Source organism: Sinocyclocheilus anshuiensis, unplaced genomic scaffold, assembly GCF_001515605.1.
Source record: "Sinocyclocheilus anshuiensis isolate Anshui unplaced genomic scaffold, SAMN03320099.WGS_v1.1 scaffold257, whole genome shotgun sequence".
NCBI classification, from domain to species: domain Eukaryota; kingdom Metazoa; phylum Chordata; class Actinopteri; order Cypriniformes; family Cyprinidae; genus Sinocyclocheilus; species Sinocyclocheilus anshuiensis.
Window position 1 is genome coordinate 769,738 of NW_015539889.1, and position 24,316 is coordinate 794,053.

The 24,316-nt window shown below is 35.9% G+C and overlaps 1 protein-coding gene across 2 annotated transcripts in view; it reads right to left on the reverse strand.

Moving 5' to 3' along the window:
* LOC107685635 (alkaline phosphatase-like) overlaps positions 1 to 12,165 on the reverse strand; it is a 27,484-nt gene extending 15,319 nt beyond the window's left edge. The window contains exons 1-6 of one of the 2 annotated variants that reach the window (XM_016482285.1): positions 12,065 to 12,165; positions 6,674 to 6,811; positions 5,755 to 5,874; positions 2,905 to 3,020; positions 1,587 to 1,761; positions 614 to 789 (exon numbers count right to left, since the gene is read on the reverse strand). In XM_016482285.1, coding sequence (XP_016337771.1) covers positions 614 to 789; positions 1,587 to 1,761; positions 2,905 to 3,020; positions 5,755 to 5,874; positions 6,674 to 6,743 — 657 coding nt within the window. In that variant the 5' untranslated portion in view covers positions 6,744 to 6,811; positions 12,065 to 12,165. Of the gene's footprint in view, positions 1 to 613; positions 790 to 1,586; positions 1,762 to 2,904; positions 3,021 to 5,754; positions 5,875 to 6,673; positions 6,812 to 8,181; positions 8,453 to 12,064 lie in introns of those variants that run through there. The other variant, XM_016482286.1, reaches the window with a different exon arrangement.
* Between the last annotated feature and the right edge of the window lie 12,151 nt (positions 12,166 to 24,316).

Consider the following 24,316-nt stretch of genomic DNA (forward strand, 5'->3'; position numbering starts at 1 on the left):
AATATATTAAATAAAATATTAACTAAATATTTTATCAATATTATTATTAATAACAACAAAGTATTGTATAATTTATTTAATAATATTTTTATTTTATCAATATTATGAATACTACTACTACTACTACTAATAATACATTCTTATTATTATTTGTTGTTGTTGATACAATAATTTGTCATCAATATTTTAAATATATATTTTTAATTTTATTATTATTCAATTATATAAATATTAATAATAATAATAATAATAATAATAATAGCAAGTTGTTATTATTATTAATTCATATTTTAAATTATTTTTTTTTTCATTTAATAAATTTGTATAGGTAAAAATGAATATACAGTACATATTATATTTAGCTATAATAATAATAATAATTAAATTAAATTAAATTAAATATTTTACTATAAATTATGCATTTATAGAAGCATTTTAACTAGTGATCTCAGAATTGTAGTCCTCACTGTATCCTATTATATTAACATATACTTTGGTAGTATAAAACTAGGCAAACAAACACAATATTAACAGAACCATATATTGAATGACCCAGCACAACACTATATAAAACAAATTTTTTAAATTGGAAAATAATCATTAAAAAACTCACATCAATGTCAGGGATATTTTCAAAGAGTTGTCTGGCAATGTCTTTGCATCCGCTCTGCAGTGCTTCAGTGGGCATGTCCCCGTCTGAATACCAGTCCCGGTCTACACAGTGGGCATATGCTGCACTCGGAGTGGCATGGTTCACTCGTGTTGTTGTGACGATTCCAACTGATTTGCCTGGGGAAAATACAGGTAGTTGCAACTGTTAATTGTTCCTGTAGGGGCATGTCCATGATTACCACTATATCTATATTCAACTGGATTACGTATTTTTCCTCATCGATCTAGTAATTCAATGATAAATATTTAATCAACAGACTGACTAAGCATAAACCAACTGAAAATTGCACTGCATCAGCTTTGCAATGCTGTACTGGATAAGGAAACCGCTTGATTGTAAGTCTGGCTAAGGTCACACAGTTGTATGGTACACTATTTTAATGCTTTCTCTGGACACAAGCACCCAAGTGAGAGAGCATTTTTCCCTTTACTCAGATCAGGTCAGGTTATCAGTTTGACACTGATTGGACCATCCTCCTTTTAAACCTCTCAGCTGGATTTTAAATGTTTATTCTGGTCATGTCGTACAAATTCCACTCGGCTACTTTCATTCACCTCTACCTTCGGCGGAGGACTTCCGTCTTATAAAATGCTTCATTTGTTTTTATTTTCAACATGAGAATAAAATATGAGCAAGCCATCTGCGTGTCGCGCTCATCAGTCAAACTGTCACTCTTCTCATTTATTCCTTTACTTCTGAATTTTTTTTCCACTTTCTTCAATCCTTTATCTGCTCAATCTGCTTTATGTGCCAGTGTCACCTTTGTTTCTCTCATGCAAAAACAAGCTAATGGATTGCTATAAAAAAAATAAGCCTAGAAACAAATATCCCATCTATATTCTAATTGCAATAGAAGTTGGGGGCAGAAAGGCATTATAGCTGCTGTGTGGGAGGATTCAACAGGGCATCTTACCTGCGTCTTTGGCCCATTTAAGAATGGAGGTGACCTCGTTCCCCTGAGTGGTGTTGCACTGGGATCTTACAGCTGCTGCGCTCACTCCAACTGTACCCTCGTTGGCTTTGACACCGCACAGATATGCCGTGGCAGTGCCCGCACTGTCTGGTACCTGAGCATTGGTGTTATATGTCTGGGGGAAAAAAAGTGCACAATTTTAATAGCTGCAGGGATTGTTTACAAGAGCAAAATTAAAGTGTACTTAGTGCACTTAGTGTAGCTGTAATGTGGTGTTTGGGTTTTGTTTCATGTTCTTGTTTTCGTGTCTTTTATTTTGTAGTTTGATTCATGCTGTTAGTGTCATGCTTCCCTTGCCCTCTTGTCTTCATGTCATTGGTTCCTCTGTTCATTGTGTCATGTTCTGGTTGGTAGTCTTAGTCATGTGTCTTGTTCCCCATTTTTTTTTCATTTAATACACAATAGTCAAAACCCTGTAAAACTTGACATATGAAATAATATTCAGAAAAAAATGACTGAAATGGAACAGTTTATTAAACCTTTAGACAAAATATGTAAAGGTTTCTACATGTTTGTGGTTGAGAATCATATTCGATACATCTGACTTTTATGGCTCTTATAGTATGATATAGGAGAATATGGAGCTCATACAAAAGGAGGAAAAAAAATCTATTTTATTCCCAAGCTGAGCAAAAATATGAAATTTGGTGCAGCTGCTGACATTTATATATGGCCAAAATATAAGATGAACATCTTAGCTTGCAAAGTAAATCAATGAGATCTTTATAGCAGTATAGCAGAATATTTACATAAAATGCATATACATAAGTTGTTACTCTATATCCCGCAATAATATGTTTTAGTAAGATGAAAGTTTTTAGAATTATACTAAAAGGCCTTTTACTTGCTGATAACACATAAAATATCAATCGGATGTCAAAAGGCATGTAGTAGATTGTGTACAACAGTTTTTTTTCAGCAATTTCAATCATGTTAGTAATATAGAGGCCTTAGAAATGTGTAGATCAAATACAATAGAGTAGGCTTTATAGGGTTAAGTGAAAAGTTTACATGAAGCCAAAAAGAAAACAGCTGAATAAATCTAGGAGATAATAATTGACTATCTTTCACAGATGTTATTTTAATAATAGCTAACATCTGTGAAATATTTACGTGAGAAGAATCATAATCCCAGAACTGTGCCCGCTGGAGAAATTAAACTATGATTTGAATCTGTTCTCTGTGGTCCAGGTGAGCGACTGCATGGCTTATGAACACAAAGGAATGGTATGATAGGATTTCAGCACGTGGAATGTACCTTAGAGAGGGCAACGTAGGGAAATTTGTCCATCTCTAGTTGTGTTTCCTCACCGCTCTGTCCACTCATTTGACCCTTTAGAATCCGTGCTGCTGTGACCGTGGGTACACCCATGCCTACACACAACAAAGGTTGGATCATTCACACAGTCTATTTTTAACTACATACATATCCTTCAAGCACCTTCTATCACGAACAACAGTCTTCCTGTACCTCAGGACATCAAAGGTGCTTGAGAAATTATTATATAATAATATAATATTATATAATATATTATGTTATGTTGATGAACAAGCCATTCTCAAATGAAATCCTGAATTTTGTCCATAATTGTGAGATGAAAGGACCACTTGTCACTTAATGACCTGCTATACTTAAAAGTATGAGGCAAATTAGTGTACACTTAAAAAATCTCAAGCTTGCAGAACTGTACAAAATTGTATGCTCAGAAAAAAAATGTTCAAAAAGCACAATCACATTGAAAAGAGTTCACAAAGTCTGTCTTTAAGCCTTAAGCTTAAAATAAATCATGAAATATTACACAGTGTTTCAAAATGTAATTATTGTAATGTAATTATGTGAAGTGAGGGGGGCTTTAGCTGCAACTATGACTTGAAATTGTACTTTAAAATATAAAAATTAGGAATTAAAGCAATTAAAATGCGATCTTTATTTGAACAATATCGACTTTTAAAACCCCAAGACTGGTCTTGCCAACATTTTCCACAGTGAACTAGCAAATTAAGTTATATTTTACCCGTGTTTGCAGTTCAAACATGAGATGAAAAGACTGTGTACAACAAAATAATGGCAAAAAACTTTGAGTTGTGTAGTCTGGTCTAACAAACAAATGAGTCTTTAATCTGGTTATTTATTTAGTTAATCAAATACATTCAGTGTGGTTCGACTCACGAACAAGTGACTCTTTTACACCAGTTCTTTTAAAGGAGACATATTATGCCCCTTTTTACAATATGTAATATAAGTCTCTGGTGTCCCCAGAATGTGTCTGTGAAGTTTCAGCTCAAAATACTCCACAGATAATTTATTATATCATTTTGAAAATGCATATTTTGAGTGGAAGCAGAAACACGCTGTTTTTTGGGCCTGTCTTTTTAAGTTCAAATGAGCTGCTGCTCCCCGCCCCCTTTTCCAGAATAGAGCTGCGCCATTACAGCTCGGGCCTGCTAAAAAACATCTGTTATGGTTCTGATTATCATGTTTATTGGCTGAAATCACGCGTTTTAAACCATATGAGTTTAAACTTCTGATATATGGTTTTCTGAGAGCACACATCCGAAGCACACGGACAGAAAGCGGCTGTCACAGCATGCGAGTACTAAACCAAGTTCTCATTCACACACAAGTTTACGTTAAAAACACATGAGTTACAAAAACAGTCGGTTATGTCTGCAAAGGTAAACTGCTGGGAAATAAATCGCATGTTTATTTTAGATGTAAATAGTGTTCTGTGCTCGTCAGTGCAGACAAAGTCAGAACAGTTAGCATGTTTTGCCCAAACTTTCGCCGTGGCATTAGAGCTGGTACACCGTTGTCGCTTGAGAAAACACAATGACGGCACCGTGGGTGGAAACTTACAGATTAAGGGGCGGTAATATTATAATGAGATCCCTTTGCAACGTCACCAAGGGAGCGAAATCAGACGCGCTCGATTTCTCAGACGCTTGCAGAAAAAAGCTTACCAAAACAAAGTTACTGGGTTAATCTTTTTCACGTTTCCTTGGTTGGTAGATGCACCGGGGACCTGATTATAGCACTTAAAACCTGGAAAAGTCAGATTTTCATGATATGTCACCTTTAAGAGAATTAAACACATACAGCACAACCAGTGAATTCGAATTCATGATCAAAGGACTCTCATGAGACGGTCCTTTTAAAGTATTGTACACAACAATTCAGGAATTACCGTTTGATGGACCATTGAACCCAGTCCTTGAATGAACTCACTGAATCTGTCAGCGTGGTTACTTAATCAACATCAAATTATCATGGCTTTGAGTGACGTAATATTTTAATAAAATAGGATATAAGTATTTTTTCTGAACTTGGTTGGCTGACCTCCAAGAAAATCATTGGAAACATTACAATTTCAATAATCTTAATGCATGAATCAACAGGTCAACTGATCCAAATCTTCTATCTGTATTTCAACCATGGCTTTTAGATATGTGATATATGGCTTCTGGATATTCCTTTATGTGAAATCATCCTTTTTGTGGCTGGTATGTGGTTTATGTCATAGTGGACAGTGAGAACTGCAATACATCTACATAAATCTTAACTGAGGTTTCATTAGATATCTTTTTTAGGTTTTTGTAAACTGGTGTTTTTATGCCGCCATTGCTTTCACAGGGGTGTGGTGTAAAATAAGCAAATTCTTCCCGTAAAATTGGATGTGTTTTAACATAGTTCTCTGTTTTCTGCTAAGAATATTCAGACTACCTCTTCTTTCCTTCCTTGCTTTTATTGCCAAGGCTTATTTTGATAACCATTGTTTTTTTTTTTCAAATTTGGCCAGCTTGCATAGATTGTGCAAGCTGGAGTTCATCCTAACATTGGCTGTGTGGTTAATTTGTTTATTGCTCCTTAACTTGGTCTCCATCACTGCCCATGGTAATGCTTAATTTTAAAGCAGGTTCATACACTGTGACAGGGCTTTTAAAAATATTTAACTCTTTATGTTGTACCTATGTTATAACTGGTATTGCACAAACAGTTTTCAAGGCTTGGTTGAACAAAAAAAGTGCATAATTATTTGAATGAACATATTTCAACATTCTATAACCACACAAATATCTCATGATAAGATCCACCAATTTCAAGACTTACCATCACCAAGAAAAAGGATGATGTTCTTGGCAACATTCTTGTTGAGGTCTTGGAGGGTCAAAGCATTTTTTAGTGTGCGCTGAGCCCATTCCTTCCAGAAATCAGGATGCTTCTCTGGTTCTACAAGCCATAAGAAAACATGTTTACATGTTTGCCCACAAATTATAACACAACTAACAAAGATGCGCCTGCAAAACAAGATAATGATCATGGCCTTAGACTGGAAGTCTCCATTTAGAGATTATGAGTATGCTATCTCTCTCTAAACCAAACTGAGATGAATTTAACAAATCCTTGACAAGAACAACAACTCAATTTCTATTTTATGCATGTCGTCTTCATTCCACATAAGCTTCTTAAAACCCACAATCACGTAAATGAACATATCTGGGACCATCTGACCCGAAGGTCCAATCTTCTAATGGAAGCTAATGTACATTTGAAATGAGTTTTATTCTGTCTATACTTGGGCCAAGGTCAAAAAGAAGACTATTAAACTTCAGTGGTCTGAGATGGTGTTACACCATTTATGAAGCACTCATCTGACACCATATAACTCTCTAGAAATCAAAGACACTGCAAGCAAATGACAAGGCAGGGGCGCTCATTCCTGTTACAACAGAGCTACTTTCCAGCAGAGTTTAGTTCCAACCCTGCTCCAGCATTAATGTTTGTTATTATCCAGAAGTCTTCCTGAAGATCTTCATTTGCTGGTTCACAAGTATTTGGTTAAGGGCTGGACGTAAACTCAGCAAGAAGGTAGATCTTCAGGAACAGGATTTAGTACCTCTGCTATAAGGAGAGTAAAGAGACAATACACTCATCGCTGCAAAGAAAAAGTGTCATTCATTGTCCTATCTAATGAAGTCAAAAGGCCAATAAACCAAAAGAAAGCTGACAAAAAACTGTCTTAACTGACCTGGAAATTCAGGCTTTGCCATTCCTCCCCAAACCAGGCAACCGAGGATAAAGAGTGCAGCGACCTTCATGTTGTCATCTATCAGCCGCCGTTTTGCAGAACAACTCGCGCTCCAAGGATGTCAGAAGACTCCAAGATCTGCAATGAAAACAGTAATTGTCAATGTTAAAATATTTCTTCTATTCCCAATTTATTGTTCAGAGATAACTATAAGTAAGCCATTCGTATGCTGATTTGAACTCTGTGTGACTGTGGCACTTCAATCTATTTGTTTGAACGGTCTAACATAATAATATTAGCTCAACCAATGGCGTGAATTTGGGGCGGGGCTACATTTCTCCAGGTATTTTTCATTTGAAAACAATTATTATTGTTGCTGTTACGTGTGATGCCACTACAGTTGAGCAGAAATGACACGCTTCACCTTTAAGCACGGAAAACAACTATTAACCATCCCAAGGCTTATTTTTTCCATCGTAATCTTATATTCATGAGCAAAAACAACTGAAATATGAGTTTCAGCTAGGGATGCATGTCATAAAAACTGATACAAACAATAATTTAGTGGCATATTTGCACATTCATTTGTTTAGCTACCTAAAAGTTCACACCTGAAAAGTAATATGGGTGCATTAGTATTAAACCTTTCTGTCTTCTCTTTAGTCAAGGTCACTTTAATGGGATTGAGTGCCACTGCACATGGCACTTTAATAGGCATGACAAAGCTGATTAACTAGACACCTCTATTCCAAGGCACAGGATCGCAAGATTTCTATTACGAACACACACTTTCTCAACTTACTTCACATCCTTTTAATGGGATCTTTAGTCATTGCGCAGAAAGCATCAATCAGTATCAAAACCCATGTGTTCAATTAACCTATACATTACCCTTGCTGGAGTTTCGACTACTTTGTATTTACATTTGTAAAACTGGATAAAAATTGGCATCGTGCTAGTCACGTAATGCAATGAAATATTTATCTCTTATGAAATGCTTGAGTAAATGCACAGCTCTTTCAGGCCCCCATCATGTCTGGTACTTCTCACGCAGTTTTATAGTGTGAAAAACATGGCGGGAAATCATTTGCTTCATTTATAGTGTAATGAATTTAATCACTGCAGTTGCATTATATATTTATATATATATATATATGTGTGTGTGTGTGTGTGTGTGTGTGTGTGTGTGTGTATGTGTGTGTATGTGTGTGTATGTGTGTGTATGTGTGTGTATGTGTGTGTATGTGTGTGTATGTGTGTGTATGTGTGTGTATGTGTGTGTATGTGTGTGTATGTGTGTGTATGTGTGTGTAGTATGTCTGTGTGTATGTCTGTGTGTGTGTGTGTGTGTGTGTACATATAAAGTTCACTATCATAAAAATCATTGGGAAGCCAACAACCAACCACTAATGCAAGTATTAAAGGCTTTTGTTTCCTGTGTCAGACCTGAACCAGTGAACATCTAGGCAGTTTGTTTCCTATTAGTTCTGCTACAGAGACACTTTTACCATGACTTGAGGCTCATTCACAAGCTCTGTCAAAAACACAGTGGGGCTCCAACAGGCAGAACTCTTGAAGCTAGTCTGCAGGTGAAGAAACACAGCAGTGCCAAAACACAAAGGAGCAGCAAACCAGAGAACAAAGTTGTCAACAAAACGGAAACTCCTTCTTGATTCATGGCATCAGAATGTAGAGATGTCCTTCTTTTGGAAGAAAACACATCCAAAACAGAAACAACAGGTAACCAGCTATCTTCGTTTTCGACACGCTGACTTGAACTACAACTGCGAATGAGCTGTTCTCTCAATGTGCTCAGGAGGATGAGGATTAGGGTTATTACTGATGGAGGTAATCTTCCTTCACGTCTTCATTTTATGAAAAGAGACTTTCATTATTTTGAAAGTGCAAATAAAATATTCAGACCTGTCAGATCAATGCCTTCTGTAGGACGTGCAATTTCATGTCTGCTCTGCAGTGCCAGCCTGTTTTTGCGCAACAAATCAGTTATGTTGTTTTGTCAGGACCTGTTATGTTTTTTTATGCTAGTAAACCGCTGAAAGCATAAATCTATCGCTCTATTAAACAGGAACAACAGATCACATCATATAACAGGATTTACATTAAACTCCTACTAACGTCCTAGAGGCCATTCGATCACAGAGCATCAAACACTGACATAAGGATTTTATTAGGTTGTACATCTTGCTAAACACAACACTAATTTCTTCTCTTCCTTGTCAGTCTTTGACGCGTACGCGTTCACGAGAGTACCATGACGCATGCGTGTGGTGCTGCTGACGCAGGAGTCGGCGTTCTGACATAGAACCCGGATGCACTGCACCTTGTTTACAAGCAGAGGAATGCACACGCATGCGTTGTGGTACTCTTGTGAGCGCATGTTGAAGACTGACATGGAGGAGAAGAAATTGTTGAATAAAGTCTTTATTTTTTTCTTTGAAAAAGTATTCTCGTAGCTTCATAAAATTAAGGTTGAACCACTGATGTCACATGGACTATTTTAACAGTGTCCTTACTACCTTTCTGGGCTTTGAACGTGTCAGTTGCGTTGTTGTCTATGCAGGGTCAGAATTAGAAAGCTCTCGGATTTCATCAAAAATATCTTAATTTGTGTTTTGAAGATGAACGAAGGTCTTACAGGTTTGGAACGATATGAGGGTGAGAAATTAATGACAGAATTTTCATTTTTGGGTGAAATATCGCTTTAAGGACGAGCACAAATTTTAAAGAAGATATTCTCAAGTTAATTTAAACCTTTCTGGGCTTTTGAATCATGCTAATGTTACATCTACAGCTACATTAGTATCAATGTTACAAATCAGTTGGGCACATAAAAAAAAAAAACACAAACACGTTATGTCTCTCTTTTTTTGTTGTCTTTTTTCGCTATCACATATTTTAATCATCATAAATTATATATCATATATAAAGCTTAGAAACTCAAGATTCATCCTATGAAAACCATTTTGAAATCAGACACCATGCGTTACCATGAAAATGATACTTTAAAATCTTTTGGCGGTCTCCTCCCCTTAGTGAGTGGTGTCAAGTGTCATAATACAAAATGTATTATGGTATTTTATAATCAAAAATGTTATAATCTTGACAAAATACATATCGTCGGAAAGGTCCGAGTCTCAAGATTCCATATTTTGTGGTTATTTTGTGATAGAAGTAATATTGAGAGAGAAATGTATACATATGTGACAGAAAAATGTATCAAAAAATGTAAATGGAGTTTGGGTGTCACCCGGTTTTTGGTATAACACCCTAAATAAAATCTCACAGGGACATTTTTTTTATCAACTTCAAATTAGGAACATAACTTATTTAGATATAAGCCTTTCATTTTATTTTTTTAGCAATTTTGGATTAAAACATTTTGTAAAATATTTATTTTATATACAATTTAAAAAAATGAGTACAGTGCATTTTCTTTACAGTAAATTTAAACTTCTATAACTTTTTCTAACAATAATCTGCTGATTGTCTTCTTTAAAAAGAGACCAGCCTTAGGTCTGTATTCTAAAGCGTTCTTTAATTATTAGATTTTAAGTTTGGATAGTGCACTTTCACGTCTACAGTATGTTCGAAAATGGGGTCTGACAGTTAAGGGGTTAAGGTAAAAAAAGAAAGTGTCTTAACTTGTTCTGGTATAGTCTGCAGTCATGAATATGAGAAAGCAGAAAAAGAAAGAGCGAGGCACAAGGCTGGAAGGCACAAGGAGTCTCACAGAATGTCATAGCCTGGTCTCAACAGTTTGATCCCTCATCCAAACATTCTGAAGGAATGCTAATGATCATAATTTGGGATAAAACAGGAATCATCAAAGAATCAAATAATGTCCTACTTTATGTACTAAAATTCCTATTTTTCATGGTTTTTGTCCAGCCTTATCTAACATGATTCTTAAGATGACTTTTGTTTCATCCAATTCGGATTGGTTCCAAATTACAATAGAAATTCCATTCATTTAGATCAGTCAGGAAATACAATGGTTTAGGAAGGCAAAACTGTATAGGAAAGTGAGATTGTGCCCTAAAATAAAATGAATACATTAATAATAATAAATAATTTCCAATCCAATATACATAGTGAAAGTGAAATATTAAAATATACTTGGTGCGCATGAAATATTAAGATAATCACTCAAAGGCATATGCATCTCTCCCTATATAACCTCTTACAGTATGTTTCATATTTTTTTCTCTAGACTGGCAAACATGCACTTAGTCTATTACGTTATTCATAATTAGATTAAAATGAAATTAATATAGACCTCTCCTGTGATTAGCATTTTTCAAAGTCTAGATTCATTTGTGTCAATCTTTTAGTATTAAATATTTTAAAGTACAGAATAAAAACTTCTCACCAAATCAAGAAAAAACTTAGCACCAAATCAAAGTCAAAGTCAACATGCAGGAAACCATTTTAGGGTCATGTGACAAGGACACCATAAACCAGAGAGGACCCCTTCAGACCTTCAGGACAGTGTCAAGGTCATTTAAGATTTGTTATTTATTTATTTATTTATTTATTATTATTTAAAATCACATTTTCAACTTGTTTGACCTCAAAATTGATGTTTTCATGTCAGATGTAGAAATCCTAAAAACGAATTCATATACATGTCATGATATTTGTAAGAAATATACTTTTTTTTTTACTTAAAAAGGAAATAATTTTTGTGCAAGGAAGTATTTAGTACTCGATTGATGTATCCAACCAATATGAAAACACATTTCTTCATCTCTGACATATTTATTTGTCATTGACCCATGCATTTTAAATTTCTTTGTCAGCATATATGGATAAAAATCAACATCTTTACAGTACAAATCGTTTTCCCTATTGTAGAAGCTTAATTTGCTGTAAAGTTGCTTTGCAACGATTTGTATCGTGAAAAGCGCTATACAAATAAACTTGAATTGAATTGAATTCCCTGGATCTCTGCCACTCTACAATGTCCTAGTGTCTCATGTGCAGTGATGCAAGAAAAGCTCTTCTCTTTTCAATTACATCCTCTCATCTTTTCAGATCATAGGCTACAATGTCTGTTTGTAGCCATAGTCAGCCAAAACGCGATTACCGCTCTACAGAACAGAAAAACCATCGATATTCCCCACATCACTCATTGCGACTCATTGTGATTCCCGGTTTCCAGCTTAACTGCAGTAGAGTTGGAAGAGCAACTCGCCGTTATGCAGACGGAGATCCCAACGCAACCTGAACAACTTGTTGGATTGTATCGAATTAATAACAGCACAACTCTCCAACCCTTCCCAGCGTTGCCATTAGAACTCCAGTCACGTGAAGCGGTGAATGAACAGAGTCATTCAGCAGATAAGCAGCGCTAAAAGTGATCCTACTCACCCTCGTGCTATATATGTATCCGTACACCTCTGCTATTCTAGCAACACAGGACTCACTTTCACGTGCTGTACTCTAGTCGACCTTTTAATAAGGCTTTACAATGCACCAGCCCAGAGAGAGAGAGAGAGAGAGAGAGAGAGAGAGAGAGAGAGAGCGTTAGTAGAATCCACTATTAATAATAGCGCAATCTGAAGCGCGAGCTCCTCCTGTTGATAAGAGCCGTTGGAGTTAAAGAAGAACCTCACAGAGGACATTAGATTTAAAGTATTTCTTTTTACCTAATCGCTTTCTTATTTTTCTTTTTAATTCCTGCATTTCTTTACTTGCTACAAACAACTATATTATCAAATCAGTATCAACACTCATGTCAGTAGGCCTATATATAGCCTGTTTGTTTACTGTGAGTCAGTAAAGTTAAAGTTTTATTTGCGGAAACGCATAGAAACTGCTGAACTTGACAATAAAATGTATTTTCTACAAACATTTGAAGTCAGCATTTTAAGCCAGGATATAAAAAAATATGTAGACTAGTAAGTACTTAAACAAAATAGTATGAAGTAGGCTAATGAGTAGGTTAAATGGTTAAATGTTTCAGATGACAGGTCAAGTTAAAAATTATCAAATGGACAACACATAGAAAAGCATGCAGCACTGTTTTTTTAGCAATTCAATTTTATCTGAGCTAGTTAGAAAATAAAATGAATAGAATACAAATTCGTTATATTACGCTAAACTTAAAACTCGAAATAAAATATAAAGCATAAACAGTGCAGCCTTAAACCTTGCAGTTGTCATGATGGGTTATATAGCCTATAGGCTATTTATTATATATTTTTTTAATTATACAGAATTCCACGTGTTTCTAGGCTATGTAAAGATGGCTAGTTAAAATGTATATATAAATATATTTACATGTTATCTGAGCAATTTAGAAAATAAAAAAATAGAAAAATGTAAGATTTCACAAAATTAAGTTAAGTAACTCCTATTAAAGAAAATAAAAAAATACATATAATAACAAATGTACAACATATTGTCATGTGTCTCATTACATCTTACCTAGAATTCATTATAAGTGTTTCCCTAAGGCAAAAAGTAACTTACTAGCATGCCGCTTGAGACTTTTTCAGATAAAAAATATCTCTCATCGATTTCGATTTTCGTGTGCTAATGATGTGTATGCGGTTTGCATTTACCTAACATAACCTCATGTCTTTGCCTTAAACGGTCCACTCGGGGTTTATGCAGTAGCCCCTCACTGCAGAACAAAGATCCAGGGGGCGGGGTTGGATCCACATCTAGGGGGGGGAGATGGGTGGGTTTAGGGATCAGGGGGTGGAGGTTTAGGTATATGTAAGGTAGGAGGAGTTGGATCTGGATGCAACCTCGCCCCCTGGATCTTGTGTTCTGCAGTGAGGACCATCTCGCTTTTTATCCCAAATACCATACTTTTACATATTCTTTAGTTATTTCAAAACTGTTGCTTTAATTATCTTAAACAAAACTGAAAATCATAAAGAAGACCTTTGTCTCAAAATATATGCATTAATTTTAGTGAAGTCAGCATTTTAAGCCAGGATATAAAAAAATATGTAGACTAGTAAGTACTTAAACAAAATAGTATGAAGTAGGCTAATGAGTAGGTTAAATGGTTAAATGTTTCAGATGACAGGTCAAGTTAAAAATTATCAAATGGACAACACATAGAAAAGCATGCAGCACTGTTTTTTTAGCAATTCAATTTTATCTGAGCTAGTTAGAAAATAAAATGAATAGAATACAAATTCGTTATATTACGCTAAACTTAAAACTCGAAATAAAATATAAAGCATAAACAGTGCAGCCTTAAACCTTGCAGTTGTCATGATGGGTTATATAGCCTATAGGCTATTTATTATATATTTTTTTAATTATACAGAATTCCACGTGTTTCTAGGCTATGTAAAGATGGCTAGTTAAAATGTATATATAAATATATTTACATGTTATCTGAGCAATTTAGAAAATAAAAAAATAGAAAAATGTAAGATTTCACAAAATTAAGTTAAGTAACTCCTATTAAAGAAAATAAAAAAATACATATAATAACAAATGTACAACATATTGTCATGTGTCTCATTACATCTTACCTAGAATTCATTATAAGTGTTTCCCTAAGGCAAAAAGTAACTTACTAGCATGCCGCTTGAGACTTTTTCAGATAAAAAATATCTCTCATCGATTTCGATTTTCGTGTGCTAATGATGTGTATGCGGTTTGCATTTACCTAACATAACCTCATGTCTTTGCCTTAAACGGTCCACTCGGGGTTTATGCAGTAGCCCCTCACTGCAGAACAAAGATCCAGGGGGCGGGGTTGGATCCACATCTAGGGGGTGGAGATGGGTGGGTTTAGGGATCAGGGGGTGGAGGTTTAGGTATATGTAAGGTAGGAGGAGTTGGATCTGGATGCAACCTCGCCCCCTGGATCTTGTGTTCTGCAGTGAGGACCATCTCGCTTTATGCCAGATAGCCTACTTCATCTTCATTCTGATAGACTCACCACAAGATGTCACTATGAACGCAACAATGCGCTTGATTGCCCATCAGAGAGCAATCTCACTCATTGAAAAGTCTAACGTGCTGTGAAAAGGAAAAGCCTATCCATAAAAACCTCCCAATACATAGCATTTTAGCGATAAATACTTAAAGGTTGACATCATGTTTTCACGTGAAGAATGACGGATCTTTTCTAAAAGATTTTGCGTAAAATTAGTTACCAATAATAGACTGTAATCGCTATAAACATTCGTTATGTCTAGTTCTAGTAGATTTGCCGGTTTGCACATGTTAAAACTCAATGTTTTTATCGAATCGGTTGAATGAATGATTCAATGCTCATAACGCACAAAAGGCAGTTTACCCTGCTTGAATCTTTTGAGTGAACCGATTCAAACGATTCAAATCACTGAGTTGAATACACTTCTATAAAATGGTGTGACTGAATTACTGTTAAAGCTGTAATTGTTTATAGGTCTATTTTCTCAATCAACAACAACAACAATAATATTTTATTACTGAATTATCTTATTAAGAAAAATTACTTTTAGTACACACAGTTTCCAACGAGAACAGAAACTGCCACAGCCGTTTACGGTTGTTATTAAACGATTATTGTTACAAAATATTGTTCATGCAGTTGTGGAACTATCTGACAAGAACTTCATATAAATTCATATAATTCTTTCTGTAGGCCCTCATTGATCCTGTTATCAGTACTGCGCTGTCACCAAAGACCCGCCCACAGCTGAAATACAATTGGTCAGAAGTTGAACGTGGGAACCTGCTTTGGAATATGATTGGTTGACTGAAGTTACTGTTATAATCCCGACGGGTTGCCTCTGCAGTTAAACTGTACACTAGTGTGCACACTGTGTCGAGTCAACAGGGGAATACTGGTTTGCAAAATAGAGATTACAACGGAAAGTAGGCAGCTGTCTAGAAAAGAGAGAGAGAGATAATCTAATACATATAATGGTAAGGAAACGGAACTTTTCCTTGTTTGTCAAAATAACCCAGTTGTTGACATGTTACTGCATTGCTCAATATATGTTATATAATTTGCAGATAAAGCTGTATAAATGTAACTTTATATATCAATACACGGTCATGTCTCGTATTTCTATCTCTATATTAGTAGTTTTAGACAACGTGCTTAAATGCATGTGAATTCATCTGGTGAAACTTAAATCAGATGAGCTACTCATCTAACGTACTTCTAAATAAACACTCATTGTTTGTTATGGTAATCACTTATTTGTTATAATACTTCAATCCACGTTAGTGTAAAAATGGAACTGAACTAATTAAGTCAGTTCCGTGTGCTGCAGTAGTTTGAACACAGGTTACTAATTACCTAGAAATCAAAGTCTTTCCCTAAGGCAACAAAGTCACAGCTGTACATGCTGACCAACAACAAGGCTGTAAACATGGTCAGGCTTGTGACTCCTTCATTATTGTGTGCTTCAAATAAAAAGATGAAGTTTAATGTTCATGTAATGTTTATGTACATATTGTCGAGAATGCTTATGAGCGGTAGCTAATGTTTGCATCAAGGACAGACATGCATTTAGTATAGGCCTATGCTTTTTTTAAGATTAACTTTAATTATATAATTTTTTTAAATAGAACATATTTTGTTATATATAATTGACCGTTATGTGTTTATATTAAATATATATTTACCATTGATCAAGTGACAGCAAGCATGGTCACCACCAGAAAGCTTTTTGGCTTAAACCAGACACTGATGTGTATTGACATCATGATTAGTCATGTATTGCACAATTTCCTCAAGAGATTAAGTTGTCCGATTGTTTTAAGTTTTTATCATTAGTGTAATCCTAGAGAGGATGACTGCACTGGGGAATCTCTGACGCCAGAAGTTGTGACCTTTTGCTATCATGGGACTTCATGTTGCCATATGTTCCAGAGTGGAGATCAGCATGTTTCTGTTAGTCTTCTCCTCTGCGGATTTCCATCTTCTTAATCCTTGATTAGGATGTGTTATGAAATGTAGAAACCCAGGAATCTGAAGTGTTTCTGTTTGGATGACAGTTGACATGTTTGTGGGTGATGTACTAGTTTGTTTTGTTAAAAGAGGTAACTGTGGACTTAACCGTGAATCTTTGTCACCAGATGTGGGAAAGCTCAGAGTGATTTATTTTTTATTTAGTGACAGTTCAAATTACTGTTATTTTTACCATTAGCCTGCTCCATTTTTTTTAATTCAATCTTACAACCATTTTCTATACTATATGATTTTTTTTATTGACAGTTATAGAGAGGACTGGAGCATAGGAGGAACTGGTGCCAGACTCTTAAAGAGATAGTTCCGCTAAAAATGAAAATTCTGTATTCTGAAAATTAGGAAAAATTCTATAACAGGGGTGCCCAAACTCAGTCCTGGAGGGCCGGTGTCCTGCAGAGTTTAGCTCCAACTTCCCTCAACGCCCCTGCCTTTAAGTTTCTAGTATGCCTAGTAAGAGCTTGATTAGCTGGTTCAGGTGTGTTTAATTGGGGTTGGAGCTAAACTTTTCAGGACACCGGCCCTCCAGGACCGAGTTTGGACACCCCTGTTCTATAACGTTGTGCACTAACCATTTGGTGAGGGAGCTGCAGGTGGTTCTGATTAATGAATTGACGAAAGGCTAATAATTAATTAAATAATAAAAAGGGTCAAATTAAAACAAATAACATAATAATAAGAAATAATAAAACCAATCAAAATAAAACACTTACTAAATAAAGATGAAATATTTTAACGTTTACCTGCATGTCATGTGACCATTAACCAATATCAGAGAACAGTGATCATGCGAATGTATTGTTAAAGAGGTCAAAGAGGTTCAGCTCTTTTCTCATGTAAAATCTCTAACCTGTTTTACATCATTTCCCATCAGACATTTTGACTTGAGACCACAGTCCCCATTATCTTATGCCAAATGTACATGGCGAAGTTGCCTTTTTTGAAGTGGCATTTCAGTGTCTTTACACAGACTGTGTCATTTCTGCTCAGAGGTGGCAGAAATACATTTGCACAGCAATCAAAACTATGTATTGTAAAACTGGGGGCTAAAGTGGATCAAAGCAGGCATAATTTAGTCTGGCTTTTATGCAGCATTATGTCTTTACACTGAACTTGGGCAGGCACAGAGCAGCCTTAACTTGATCCAAGTGTAGTTTGAGCATGTAAATGAAACCCTTGCTCTCAAACTATTGAAAGTATCAATGGGGCGTATGATAATGCAAATAGTGTGCATACACTTCCACATATTAGCACAGTGACAAACAAATGCTTTAGTCATACCAGGGAAATACTTTCGTGCCTTAAACAATTGGACGGTTCACAGGATCAGTGGTGAATTTCTGACTCATAGCTGTGGTTTACTGCCTCGCTGAAAGGCAGCATTTGAGACTTGGCCTAGGAAGCTTGGCATATTTTGTATTGTGTCTTTCATACTGTGCTGGGACCTACTTCCTTTTTCTTCATGAGCATGGAAAACGCAGGAACTGATCCCAGATCAGCCTTTAGTAAATACTAAAGCAGGGCAGGCTATGGGAAAGGCAATGGATCCATCCTCGCTGTTGATAGAATCAGCGCTCTGGCGATTCTGTACACCTGCGCCTTGCTTCGATCTGGGGCCGACAGATGGTTGAGACGGCCCTCAAGCCAAAGCCCTAGACCGGATACAGGCAGGTCTCTGAACCTCCAGCCAAACTTTCAATGAGTCATGTCATTGGAAAGCGACGTAAAGGGAAAAGTCCATTGTCGTTGCTGGTTGCTGACATGCTGTTGGCAGCTACGTCTGCACATCTGCTGGGGCAGACCTGCCAGGAAAGTGTCTTTGAGTCTGTCTTTGGATAGAATTATGCATGAAGACCATAAGCACATTTACTATGAATATGAAGAATGTGGTATAAATACATGAGCCACTTTTCATAAATTTGTGTCCTGTTCCTTACCTGTTACAACATGATTTTTTCCCCTATTAAAATAATGGAGCATCCCATAAAACCCAGTAAGTGGCATTATATGGATCCTCTTCACAGCACAACGAACTGGAAGAAAAATATACTGTAATCTTAATCCATTTTCTCAATTTCTATAAAATTCTAGCATTGACTGCTTTAATCCAGCTCAACCATTAAAACATTTTTATCAAAGTTATTGTATTGTTATTTATTTAGTTATTTTTTGGCAAGAAAATAACAAAATTATATTTTCATTTAGATGTTTCAAATAAAAAAAAAATTAATTGTTAAAATGCAAACTGGCTTTGATCAATTTAATAATTTCCAAATGACACCACAAAATAAGCCCATAATATGTTTTCTGTAAATGCCAAAGAAACTTGTGCTTCTCGAGTTTGAAGAAATTCAGCTCTTTCTGTCAGTACCCTCATGTGTTACTCCTCCGCCCTATCAGGGTCATCAAATGACAGGGCTTTACCCCTCTAAGGTCGTGAGAAGTACGCCTGGCCAAAACATTCTATGCAATATGCTGTGTAGCTGTGGGTGTGAATCTTTTTGGACTGGTCATGTTGTGGTTAATATACTTTGGTGCATCTGAATTGTGTTTAATATGCCTGGCTGAAGTGGAGTTTGGCTTAAAAGTGAACATTATGTCTGTTGTTCAGATGCCACAGAGGCCTCATGATAGACGACTGGCTTTGACAAGACTCAAGACAATTGGTCTTTCATGAAGCCAGATGACCAAAAGAAATTACATTAACTTTTACAGAAATAGTAACTTACATTATGCAATTTCTCATGCTGTCAAATATCTTTTCATGAAATTATTCAATTTTTGTGCCAGTTCATTTAAGTAATAATATAAAGCCCCAAAATAAAGATACAAGAACAATTTAATTTAAAATATATATAAAAATACATTCAAATATATTTAATATATTTGAATATTAAATATTATTTTATTACATTAAAGGGGTGGTTCATTGCGATTTCACTTTTTTAATGTTAGTTAGTGTCCCCTCTCTGATTATTGTGGAATAAAGGTAAATTATGTGAAAAATAATAATTTTAAAAAACGAAGCATTAACACGTTAGACTGCACCCCACACAATCAAGCCTAGAAAAAAAAGTCAACCACCCCTTTAAATAAATTAATATAGATGAAAACAATAATGTGTTATTATATTAATTTATTTTTTTAATATTTTATATAAATATATATATATATATATATATTTAATTTAAATATGCTCTCAATAATGTGTCCACACACTGTCCATCATGCCTTTGCTTAAAGGAATAGTTCACCCTAAAATGAAAATTACCCCATGATTTAAATGTGATCTCCATTCACTGCCATTCAAGGTTTGGAAGAGCCAAGGCATTTTTTAATAAAACACTGATTGTATCCGTCTGAAAGAAGAAAGTGATATACACCTAGGATGGCTTGAGCGTGAGTAAATCATGGGGTAATTTTCATATTTGGGTGAACTATCCCTTTAATATATGCAATTTAATAAAATAAAATGTGTGTGTGTGTGTATGTTAAGAGTTCAGACTGAACAGCAATACTGACTGTCATACTTTTAAGGTGACTGTATTCTAATCTAGGCAGCTGTAACGTAGTGGAAGTGGCCTTGTACAAGTCCCGCCTTCTTTTCTGTAATGTCCTGTTTGTAGGAATGAGAGGGCGGAAACTCACCTCTAACAGTTCCCTCCCAGTTCTAAATGAAAGCCCATTGTGGAATGCACACATTCTCTTACATGCGTATACTCACACACCCTCACTCTCCCCTCACGCATGTTCATCAAGTCCTCTCTCCTTCCTGTTTTTCACAAGTTCATGCCTTTTTACTGATGCTAGTGTTGTCGCAGACTGGAAGGAGTTCAAGCTTCCCAGGAATCCCTTGTTTAGGATTCCTAACTGAAGCTGAGAAGAGAGACTTAAAATCTCCCAACACATGTTTGTTATGAAGATCGAGCTGGCCATGCTTTGGAGCTTATTTCCTAGGTGTAGCTGACGTTGGGGGGTTGGAAATTTGCTTGGCATGAGGTGAAAGGGGGGTGGAAGAGGAAACCCCATTCAAACACAGATCACCCAGCACTCTGATGCGCTGAGCCGAGAGTTTTCTCTAGTCCTTGGGGAGAACTAGTTTCGCAGTCTTCTTCTGATGGAACTCAGCAGGATAAACATTCGCAGGAGTCCCAAAAACTGCTGAAACACTTTCAGAAGATTTGGTTTAATTATGGAATCACTGAGGGAATCTATACTTCATTTAACATTTCAGATGTCAACATACAAACGGGCCACACTGGATGAAGAGGAGCTGTTGGACACCGGCTCCGATGGGATCTACCACACCTCTACCATGCAGGTGAGAGTTCATTTTTTAAAACTATTTTTATAACTTATATTTTTTGATGTATGTGTACTGAAATATGAGCCAATCCACTGAGCTAGCGATCATTTTTTAAAACGAAACTCTTCCAAAACAACAACTCTTTTGTGATTCCAGTGGAAGACAAGGACACTGTCTTAAGTTACTTCCCTGTGGTTTTCTTTTCAAACATCCACTGTGTTTTAGCACTGTTGTATACAACTCTTTCCTCATTCTGTTGAAGCTTTTTTCAAACATTTTCAACAGTTGTGTGAATGCACTTGACATTCCTGATTACTTCTAATAAAGTACTACTTTACTACTGCTAGCTTTTTTATTTGTTAGATCCTAGTGAGATATGAAGCACAAGTAGAGCAATGTGCATAAACATTAAGAAATTATAAATTGCACTTGACCCAATAAGGCTTAATATTTGTTTATTGTTTACTTAATGAACATGTGATTAGAAAGGAAGAATTGTTTAGTGTGTACATAAAAAAATGTACATTAACTGTGTAGTTTATAGTTTGATGATTTTTACTGCTGTTGTTACCGTAAGGAACTACTACTTCCTGATCTGAACCTTTGTTGTTGTAGTCTAATGTAGTCTGGTTGATTCAGTCATATCAAAGAATAAATATGACTTGAGTAAAACCAGTTCATTTAGATATAACCACATGACATATTTTTAGTTTCTTTCAAAGTTTCTTTAAAAAAGTCTTTCTGTTTCTATTTTTAATCAAAAATGACATTATTCTTTGATATCTGCTTTTTTTCTCGCTTCACATTGGTGTCCATTCTTTCATTTTTATTTAATTTAATTTAATTATTTTATTTTTTGCTAGTGAGAACCAGACGTGCATTATCCTTTAACCGCTCCTAAAATATTTTCTCTGGATCACTGGGGTTATTAAATGTTATGGGTGCCTTTGTTGAAACCATCTCATGGTCTTTGTTCTCCCTCTGCTCTCTTTGACTCTTGAGAGACTTGGCATTAGGGCTCATTGAAGCCACGCAACACATACAAACACAGTTACACCTCATGCATCCAAACTAAGCTGAGTAATTGCACAGCTGGGCAGCTGGCCACTAAAAGTGACTTTTGAACTCTGTGGGCTCAGTAGAACTTAATCTAATTTGTATTACAGAGATCATTTATTTAGTTTCTCTTGCACCTCTTCTGTGAAGAGGTGATCAATTATGAAATTCACAAGGCTTATTTGATCAGTACAGAATCTAAATCAAAAGTGAATCAATAAGAGGAAAAGTTTAAAGCTCAGAGTTCATTTGGAGTGAGCCGTTATCATCTTTTTATTTTTTATTTTTATTTTTATTTTTATTTTAATAACAAAAAAAAATCTTACTGACCTCAGACTTTTGAATGTGTATGTGGATATAATGTGGATAGCCAGATAATTTAGCACAAGAGGTATTTGCATAGGAGGTATCTAATTTTGAATGTTTCTTATCCAACAGTTTGAATAGCAAAGTGTTTGGCAGAACAGACTTTGCAGTGTTTCCTAGAAGAGAGCCTTCCTAGAAAGTAGGAAGTTGATCAATGTGTTGTTGTGGGTTAGTTTCTCTCCTATAAGTATTTAATACTTAACCTAATGCAGATAACTCTTAAAGGAATACATGAAGTATTCAGTAAAAATCTTTTTTATTATTTGAGATCATATTTTCAGTCCTCATTTGAGGTGGGAATGTGATCTGTACTTTGAACTGGAGCAGAAAGACAATGATGTTTGGTCCCACCAAAGTTTAATATTGTTGTTAGACACGATCATATATCATTTTCCCATGCAATATTATATAAAACCTGAAATAAAACCTGCACAATGTTATACAAAATGTCACAGATATCACTTTCATTAAGAAACACAAAATAAACATCGCACCCTCGAGGATCAGTCCTTTGCCAAAGATCACTCCTTTGGAGTAAGTTTCAGTGTCATTTGCGTTATCTATGTAACAGTGCTCATTTTCAGGGATAGTTATTTAAATCCTAACCCTTTATTTTCTGATAACTTTGATTATCAGGTGGGGCTGCAGCGTGGTCTGGGTCTCCGGTGCTGGGCAGAGAAAACACATGTTGAGAGAAAGCTAGTGGTCGTCGTGTGCGCTCTGTCCGTGGCCCTGTTCATATGCATCATGACTTTGGGTCTGCACTATAAAGAATGTGAGTTGATGGAACAGTGTATAAAGATGTTATTTTTTTAAGCTAAGACTGTATATGCTCTGGACCTCATTTTACTCACTTGCCCAACCATGACAAATCGCTGTATGAAAGAACAACAACTTTCTGTCACACTGTTTACCTCCAGTTTCCTCAGCCTCCCTCAGGCCTCTAGTTTTCTTGGCATTATCTTTTCAGATCAGGAGCTAGGGATACATCTTTTGGGCCAAATATTTTTCTTAGAAGAGCTTACAGTGAATCTATTGCAGCCGCATTCTCTCTGCATCCACAAGCTGAATAAAAACAGTGCCCTTTAACTCCAATTATTTCCAATATTAAACTTAATACTTACATAACCTCATTCAGTGGAATCATGCCCAACCTCAAAACCTGGAGGCCAAAGTAAACACAAAGAAGTGTGTGCCTATAAAGTTTTCGTAACATGTCTGAGAACATCTTTTCACAAATTAAAGTATTATATTGGTGGTTGCAAATGGCTAATGTTGCTATACAGACACAAACATTTGCCATATCAGCTTGCATATCACCCAGTTATGCTAATGACTATACTTAATGACTTTTAATGGTTTCGACAATTAGTTTTGGTATTCGATAAAGGGAAAACACAATCTCTTGGGTTTAATAATTGTAGGCTCCACAGGTCACTGCTAGAGACTCTCTTTGTGGCCTCTTCATTTGATCAGGATACTGAATAAATACAATCCTTTTCTCGGAATTCAAATTTTGGCATCAACCCTTTATAAGTGAATAGTTCCAGATGGCTTCATGTCCTGGGATCCTCCTCAAAGAGATGTTCAGAGCATATTTATGATGTGCAGCTTGAATGCATTATGAGGTACAGCACTGAAAGTGTAGCGCACCAAAATCCCGTTTATGATTACCCTAGTGTAAAACACGCTGAGTAAAAGAGACATCAGGAAGACTTTCTTAATGGTTTTGGCTGCTATTTGTGATATAAAGGCATATTGTAATGGATGCAGCAGTATATTTATATACATATATTGGTTTTGACAGCACATCCGGGAATGTGCCTGTCAGAGCCTTGTGTTAGTGTGGCAAGTACAGTCTTGTGGGCTCTCGATCGGTCAGTGGACCCCTGCCAGGATTTCTACAACTTTGCGTGCGGGGGTTGGATGAGGAAAAACCCACTGCCTGAAGGCAAGT